Here is an 8,842-nt window from a genome sequence, read left to right on the forward strand (position 1 = left end):
TCTTCAGTCTGGGCCGAGCTGCTGATGCATCCCAGCAGCCTCTGCCTATAGCAACAGGAGACCTCGGTATAAAAAGCGGCACGCTCGGGGGAAGCCTCCAAAGTATTCCTCAGCTGCAGCATGACCCGGACCGAGAGGGTGCGAGTGCGGACTTAACAAAACAATGCCAAGCCTAATTGCCCAACCGCCCACACAGCACTTCATCATGGACAGAGATGACAGGAAGCGAAACAAGAACATGTGAGTAACTGCCTTTTTTTGACAGCAACTCCGGGCTAAGTCACACTTGTTAGTTGACATTTCACCTGATTTACTTTTTTCCAAGTCGGACTTTTTTCCAATGCATGCACTGCAATGTCAAGGATATCTGAAAATAAATCCACTTTTGTTTTTGTTTTCCATTCTTTACGATGCCGCGTGCTTATAATAACATGCCCGACATTCTTGGACAGATTCACTTGAAATTAATTTGCACGACGGGTAAATCCAGGGATATATTGATGTTTTTCTTGTATCTGCGCAGCGGAAAGAACTTCATGTGCCGACTCCAGTGCATGTTCTCACACTCGTCGAGTTCGGAGAGGTAAGGAGACTTATTGAGTGTTTTGCGTGGATTTCAGTTTGAAAATAGCCGGCCTTCTCCTTTTCCTTCCCATCTATGGTCGTATGAAAGCATTGAAAAGGGACGACGCACCGTGTTTGCTTTGGCGCACCGACATGTCCCATCACCAACATGTCACTGGCTCCGTTTTCTTGATGAGCTCCCAAATGCGTCCAAGCTTTTCTCATATAGCCTGCAATATTTTCGTTTATTCTGCTTGCGTAATGCAATTTGTGTTCTTTCTCTCTCTCAGTAGGCTAACTTTGGAAGATACCCAACAATGGTCACAATCTTTGGAAAGGCTTCTGGATTCAAAATGTAAGTTTTTTGGGGTGTTTTTTTTTTTTTAAGCAACATGAAGCCAAATTTCATGTGTGTTTCTTGTGGGTTTTTTGCGGTCACCGCAGACGGCTTAGCTGCATTTCGCAACTTTCTGAAATCCGAATACAGCGACGAGAACATCGAGTTTTGGCTCACTTGTGAGGACTACAAGAAGATCAAGTCTTCGTTCCGAATGGCGTCAAAAGCCAAGAAAATTTATGAACAATTTATCAAAGCGGAATCTCCCAAAGAGGTAATTTCAGTGAACAACCGCCATAAACATTCATAAATATTGACTGCTCTGTGGAACATATATACGTACAGTACCGATACCAAGCACAAAGATCATCGCATGAAGAAAAGGTCGACATCAAGATGGCTGTGTTGACAGTGCTATGGAACATACCAGAAAACTCCTTCCAGTAATGCAAAAAGGCTTGGCAGAGAAGGCTGGAAAAGTGCATTTGACTCGAGGACAAACATCCCCAAACCTGGTCCTACAGATTTGAGATGTTTCAAAAGATCAGGATCCTAATCAGGCTTCTGCAGATCCTGCTGAAGAGCTGATTATATGAAGCAGGTGTGTCAAAGTCCGGTCCTCCGGGGCCTGAGTCCTGCATGTTTTCGCGGTTTCCCACCTTCACCACAGCTGATTCATATTCTGCAGGAGTCCGATCATGATCTTCATCATTGAATCAGGTGTGTTAGAGTAGAGACACCTGGAAAACATGCAGGACTCAGGCCCTCGAGGACCGGATCTTGACACCTGATCTAAAACCTGCATGATTCTGGTCCTCCAGGACCAGGGTTGGGGAAGCCTGCTCTAGGGCAGTGGTCTGAAACCTGCGGCTCCCTGTGGATATCTAAAAAGAGATTTTTTTTTGTTACATATTTGTTTATTTTTTTTAGATAAAATATTCTTCAAATGAATTAATAATTTTGATTTTTTTTTTTAAGAATAATTCAATATTTTTGAAAAAATGTCAGAGATGAAAGGTAGATGAAAAAGTTTTAAAATGTCCAAAAAGTGAGCAAATTGCCACAAAGAAAATCTATTTAAATAAAACATTTTAAAAAAGTAATTATAAAATCTAAAAAACAAAACAAAAGAAGAAATCCCGAAAATTACAATAAAATGACCACAAAATTGCCAAAAAGTTTATTTAAGAAAAAGCAGGTAAGAAAATGTTCACAAAGCAACCATAAAACGTACAAAAACAAAAGAAGAAATCCCCCAATTTACCTTAAAATGTCCACAAAATTGTCCGAAAATTGCTAGCAAAAAAAGTAAAAAAAAAAAAAAAAAAGTCCAAAAAATAGCCACGAAATGTCCACACAAAAAAAGAATTTAGTCAGACAATTACCAATAATGTGGCAAAATTGTCGGAAATTTTACAGAAAGGCAGAAAAGTCGCAAAAAATCCAAAACTGGAAGACGAATGGTAGAAAAAATGAACCTCTACGTATTGGATGCTAGCTCTTATCAGTACATTAGACTCACACAAACACATTTGTTCCTTCATCACAATCTTCAAATGTTTTATAGCACCAGACAGATTGGCTCTTTTGATAGTTTGCTCACCCCCGGTTCGGGTGATTACTTTGAAAGGGGAAACGTCTAGCTTCTATTTGAAAACACATCTTTTGCGACACCAGTCCTAGAACTTTTCTGACGCATTTTCGACAAGCGCGCACCTGCTAATGTCCCCGCGTCTGCCTCATTCCAGATCAACATCGACTATCACACTCGAGAGCAGATCAAAAGAAGCGTCAAGAGTCCCACCCTATACTGTTTTGATGACGCTCAGAAGATGGTTTATGGGCTGATGGAAAGAGACTCGTACCCACGCTTCCTACGCTCGGACATTTACAGGACTCTGCTGGAAAACCTTTCGGCCGACGCCACAAAAGGATGAAAGCAATCGGACGCTGCCTGGTGGACAAACAACTCACGACTGGAATGCTGGAGCCCGATTTCAGCCAGGAGGATTGATATCGTCGAAGGGAAGCAACGCCTCAGAGACAAAAACGGGAAAAGTCGTCACTGAGCCCTCAACTCTGCCTTCATCCAGGATTCCCACGCTGAGCACCTGTTGAATGTGAACGCAGACGACAGCAACCAATCCAAAATGGCTGTCGTTGCTTTTGGCATAAATGGAACCTCCCGAGCGAGTCACACCTGCTCTGATCGATGAGCTAACGACACACGCGCGCACACAACAACAGACCAGACCTCAACATCGAATCACACTCATACAAATCCTTGTTTAACTCATTCACTGCCATTGACGGCTATAGACGTCAAAAATTCATTTGAACTAAGAGTATGAAAACCTAGAAAAAAATATTATACATTTAGAACAGATCGTGAGTTAACTAGTGAAGTCATGCGATTAATTATGATTAAAAAAATTAATCGCCTGACGCCCCTAATTTATATAAAAATAAAAAAATTCTACGTTTTCATACTCTTGTTAACAAAAGTGGAAAAAAAGGTTAAACTAATAGAAATAGTTCTAATGAATTTTTGACGTCTATAGCCGTCAATGGCAGTGAATGAGTTAAAGAAACTAATTGCTATTTATTGACAATTTGTTTTAATGTTGTTGCAATTGACCGAACCTTCACCTTCAACTATTGGCAATGTTGAGGCTGCTGTTTTCTCTCTGTTCATTGAAATACGTGATCCTCTGGGTTAAAAGTGCTCATATTAGCAACGTGACCAGATTTCCCCAAAGTGCTGTTAGAATGGCCAATAATGTTGAAATAATAATGAAGAAAACCCTTTCAATTAGAGTGCTACGGTTTAACGTCATTATTTCTCAACGTTCTTCTCGACACTTTCGTGTGGTCTTCTTTTTGGTGAACCCTCTACTTGGCTAATAGCAGTATTGGCCGCCCCCTTGTGGCTGTTTTGCAATCAGGAACTAAAAATTTGAAGAATAGAAAATCTTCATTCATTTCATGCAATTTTAAGGGAAAGGTGTTTCTTTAAAATTATCATTATTTTAGGGGGGCTGGGGGGGATTTTTAGGGCTGGGTATCGATTCTAATTTCCTCATTCGACTCGATTTCGATTCACAAGAGTTTAGTTGGATTCTATTTTGATTGTTTTCAATTCGATTCACTTCAATTCAATCTGTTATCGATGAATTATAGCGCATTATTCTTCTTAAATGTCAAGGATATGATTAAAAACTCCACAAATATTAAATTCCAAAGTAAATTTTGCAGAGGCACTAATTGGTCAAATAATTTAGTTTATTAATTTAACACGTGTTAAAATCACTTAAGTGTTACACAAACATTGACCTCAACAAGGATGAGATGAAAATATTGTCATAATATAATTCAATAATTGTAAATATAAAGTAAACGGATTCAGAATTTTCTTAAAGTGCAACAAGTCAGGTCTTTCATAAATGTAAGAAAATACTTTTAATGTATGCGAACAGTAAATTTCAAGAAAGATACAAATTAATTTGGCCTTCAAAATTCTATTTTCTTAAGAATTTATGACAAAAAGGAGAATAATCGATGAATGGTTTTATGAATCGATATCGGGCTTGAAAAGGAAAATCAATGCAACATCAATCATAAACTCAACCCTAAAAGTTGTATGCATCAAAACAACTACTGGTATTGTAACTTGTGAGTACTCGTACTGGTATCGGTCTAGAATCTCATTACATGTTTGTTTTTTTGGGCTTCTCGTCACGTTGCTAGCATGTCCTCGTTTTGAGCTCAGAAACTTCCATCCGTTGGTCATTTTGCACTTCTGAAGACATAGTTTAGCTCAAACTGCAATTGTTACATTTCTTTATTAATGTGACACTTTAACTCACTTTTGAGTAGAATCTGACTGAAACGTTGCACTACAGCATCTGAGACGGCGACTTTTCTTTTCTTTTTTTTTTCTTTTTTTTAAAATAGTATCTTTACTGTTTGCTGACTACTGGCCATAATTGAAATCTACGGTTACTTTTTGCAGCACAGAAATGTCAACGCTTGATTTCATGTATGGACATTGCACGTTACACTGTTGAAATTCAATCTAGTCACCGTTTAAAGCACGCTGTTGAAATGCTCATAATTTAATATGTACATTGAGAAGTTAAATATTGTATTATTTATTTTTAAATCACACAATAACTTGGCGTGTTCGTGTTGGTGAAGTGTTTTTTTTTATGTTAATGATTATAAGTAGATTAAATTATTACAATTGCCATCTTCATCCCAAATGAACTCCCATCATGCTTAACATTTTGTTTGTCTGTTATTTATTATTATTACATATTTATTATGTCATGTGTGTGACTTACGACATTTCCATGACACATACTGGGCACAATTCTAATGAGTTGCGCCAATTAATTTCAGCATTTAAAAAAAAATACATGTTAGGTGTGCAGATCTAGTGTATCTGTCAAGATTTAGTACATATTTTTTGTTGCTCAGCTAGCTGTGAATCATAACATTTTGATATCTAACCATCCACGGTCTATAATTGGTATAATTGTTGAGGGTCCGAGGTTGCTGGAAGTCACTGGACTTCGTCACGTCAGCCTCTCACAGGCCACACGTATAGTCGGACAACTGTTCACATGCCAGCTGTCATCGTCACGTCATGTAAATCACCCGCAAGCCTCAGATTATATCATTCTACGTGGTTATCTCAGGCTCGTCGTCAGTGTCTGTTTTCGGTATGTGTGATACGTGAGGTGGCGCAGGGCGGCATTTCAATCGTTTCCGTTTTGTATACATATTTGACATACACTAAGGATGTTTTCGAGGATTTTGCTCATAAACATTGAAATGAGAAGAGATGTTATTGAGGAAGTACAACAGTTTCATTATTTAACTCATTCAACCATTTTCACTGACGCAACCCCCTTCGCTCCTCTGCTGTTTTACTGGATTTTGACTGATTTGGCAAGGCCCACAGAATATTGTGTTCTATTGCTATAAAAACATGGAGCCTACCAAAAGAAAGAGTAGAGTGTCTTCTTTCATCAGAAAAAAAAAGAAGTATTTTTGTATCTGTTTCCGTTTTGCAGCAATTAGCATTAGAATATAGCTAAGTCTCATCATTATTCACAAATCTGTTTAGAACTGTGGGGAAATCCACTTTTTCAACATGGCCCTGGTTGATCTCTTTTGCTCTGCTGCCACCTTCTGGACGTTTTTTGTAATAACTACCACAAGTACCTCTAGCATAAAAAACATTTTTTTTTAAACAACATATAAATAATTTTTGGGGACTATGGCAAAATTTAAAATAGAATGTTTTTATACATTTTTGGGAGCCATTTATCGTGGCGATGTTGGGGAAAAGTCACAGGCACTTATGGATTTGCTGAACTAAACATTCTTTCTTTCAGGGTCATTGGTGGTATGTCCCTGGAGAATTGGGTATAGGCTACTCTAAATCCACCCCACCACCACTTTTTGTTGTTTTTGTTTTAGAAACAGTGTAAGAAAACTCTGAAAAAACAAGAAAAATTATTCTGACTTTATTAAGGGCATTTATTTCTAGTAAACAAAGCAGCCATAATTTGTATAAAATAGGCTTATCACGAGACAAATATATATTATGAATAATGTTGTAACCCTGGACTACACTGCCGGGGGGTGGGGGTAGTTGTAGGGGTGTGTGCGCACGGTGTGACAATCAAGCTAGGACCACCCCTGCTAGCTATTAAATCATGTTTCCGTAGGTTTTCTCTAGCTTGCCCTCATATTGGAATAACTAAATAAACTATTACAAGATTCTAAATTGCCATTAATGTGAGTTTGAATGTTAGTTTGTATGTACTGTATATGCCATGGCGACCTGTCATTGTAAACATCAGGGGTCACCAACAGGGTGCCCATTAGCACTAGGCAGCCCCCAAACGCAATCAGTGCCTTGTCTAAAAATAGCTCACCAGTGTGATGCGGCTAATTTATTTGTGCTGCATTGGTGTAAAATTGGAAACAACTATATATATATATATATATATATATATATATATATATATATATATATATATATAGTTATATATATAGTTATATATATAGTTGAAAGCTCAATTCAATATTGTTGTGTATGAACAAGCTATAGCGTTAGTGGCAACATGCTAACGAGCACAACATTTGACGAAGAGATATCGTAAGTTGAGCATTTTTTTAAATAATTAAGTATAAATGGAAGTGGTAGCCTTTGGCATTTAACAGTATGCAATAAATAGCTCTTATTTTCAAAAAATATTGTTGACCGCTGGCATAAATGCAACAAGTTCATGATGACATCACTGTCATTAGTGTGTTGAGGAATTCCATGAGTCACCCAGACAATGAAGCCTTGGGGCAATTTGCTGGTGATTGTGCAAGATACTGTAAGATACAAATAATGGGCCTCATTCACAAAACAATTATTTGAGATATTTATTTCACAAAAGTCGTTTAAATTAAATGGAGCATTATGATCCTTGTGAAATAAATACGATTATGTCACATGTTATGTATGCTTCAGCCTTTGGAAATGAAATTATGAAATGACATTTATTTAAAAAGTGAAAACAGCACGTTTGAGATGGAAGGAGAGCCAAGTCGGACAAAGAAATTCTTCATACAATCCTGCCCAGCTTTCTGCATTTGGATTGCTGTGCCTCCACGTTACATTGTGAAAAAACACTAAATCCGTATTTGTGTGGGTCAAATCATATTGAGCTACTTCCAATACAGTACTTCCCATTTGAGCTGCTCCACTTTCCCTGCCCTCCTAAACCTATAAAACCCTACTTTGAAACCCTAACCCTAGTTTAAAACCCTACTTTGACACCTAACTGTATTTCAAAACCCAACTTTGAAACCCCAACCATAGTTTAAAACCCTCCTTTGAAACCCAAACCCTAGTTTAAAACCCCACTTTGAAACCCTAACCCTAGTTTAAAAAAATACTTTGACAACTAACTGTATTTCAAAACCCAACTTTGAAACCCCAACCAAAGTTTAAAACCCTCCTTTGAAACCCTAACTCTTCTTTGAAACCCTAACCCCAGTTTGAAACCCTACTTTTAAACCCTAAACCTAGTTTAAAACCCTAACCTTAGTTAAACACCCAAACCCTAGTTTGAAACTCCACTTTGAAACCCTAACCCTAATTTGAAACCCTACTTTGAAACCCTAACCCTAGTTTAAAACCCCACTTTGAAACCCTAACACTAGTTTGAAACCCTAACCCTAGGTTAAAACCCTAACCCTAGTTTAAAACCCTAACCCTAATTTAAAACCCCACTTTGAAACCCTAACCCTAATTTAAAACCCTAACCTAGTTTAAAACCCCACTTTGAAACCCTAACCCTAGTTTGAAACCCTAACCCTAGTTTGAAACCCTACTTTGAAACCCTAACCCTAGTTTAAAACCCTACTTTGACACCTAACTGTATTTCAAAACCCTAACCCTAACCCTAAGGGTTTAAACTAGGGTTAGGGTTTCAAAGTAGGGTTTCAAACTAGGGTTAGGGTTTCAAAGTAGGGTTTCAAACTAGGGTTAGGGTTTTAAAGTAGGGTTTCAAACTAGGGTTAGGGTTTCAAAGTAGGGTTAGGGTTTCAAAGTGGGGTTTTAAACTAGGGTTAGGGTTTCAAAGTAGGGTTAGGGTTTCAAAGTGCGGTTTTAAACTAGGGTTAGGGTTTCAAAGTAGGGTTTCAAACTAGGGTTAGGGTTTCAAAGTGGGGTTTTAAACTAGGGTTAGGGTTTCAAAGTAGGGTTTCAAACTAGGGTTAGGGATTCAAAGTGGGGTGTTAAACTAGGGTTAGGGTTTTAAACTAGGGTTAGGGTTTCAAATTAGGGTTTCAAACTAGGGTTTGGGTTTCAAAGTAGGGTTTCAAACTAGGGTTAGGGTTAGTTTAAAACCCTAACCCTAGTTTAAAACCCCA

The 8,842-nt window shown here is 38.0% G+C and overlaps 1 protein-coding gene across 4 annotated transcripts; it reads left to right on the forward strand.

The window, feature by feature from the left end:
* On the forward strand, positions 1-5,183 carry LOC144062788 (regulator of G-protein signaling 21-like). Of its 4 annotated transcripts, XR_013296445.1 has the most exons (6): positions 1-240; positions 524-583; positions 674-919; positions 1,009-1,175; positions 1,247-1,512; positions 1,664-2,643. XR_013296445.1 is itself a non-coding variant. In XM_077584500.1 (5 exons), exons 1-5 carry the CDS (start codon positions 164-166, stop codon positions 2,836-2,838), a joined length of 558 nt encoding a protein of 185 aa, XP_077440626.1. In that variant the 5' UTR covers positions 1-163; the 3' UTR covers positions 2,839-5,183. The 4 variants fall into 4 exon arrangements, 3 of the variants coding, with proteins under 3 accessions (XP_077440626.1, XP_077440625.1, XP_077440624.1); XM_077584500.1 differs by lacking the exons at positions 1,247-1,512; positions 1,664-2,643 and adding an exon at positions 2,650-5,183 and having other exon boundaries at positions 855-919; XM_077584499.1 differs by having other exon boundaries at positions 1,247-2,643.
* The last annotated feature ends 3,659 nt before the right edge of the window (positions 5,184-8,842 follow it).

The sequence above is a fragment of the Vanacampus margaritifer genome, chromosome 13, assembly GCF_051991255.1.
Source record: "Vanacampus margaritifer isolate UIUO_Vmar chromosome 13, RoL_Vmar_1.0, whole genome shotgun sequence".
NCBI lineage: Eukaryota > Metazoa > Chordata > Actinopteri > Syngnathiformes > Syngnathidae > Vanacampus > Vanacampus margaritifer.

Coding starts and splice junctions, on each gene's coding strand:
- LOC144062788 (XM_077584498.1), top strand. CDS start 216: ATGACAGGAAGCGAAACAAGAACAT. Junction 241..523: donor AGGAAGCGAAACAAGAACAT/GTGAGTAACTGC, acceptor GTATCTGCGCAG/CGGAAAGAACTTCATGTGCC. Junction 920..1,008: donor AAGGCTTCTGGATTCAAAAT/GTAAGTTTTTTG, acceptor CGGTCACCGCAG/ACGGCTTAGCTGCATTTCGC.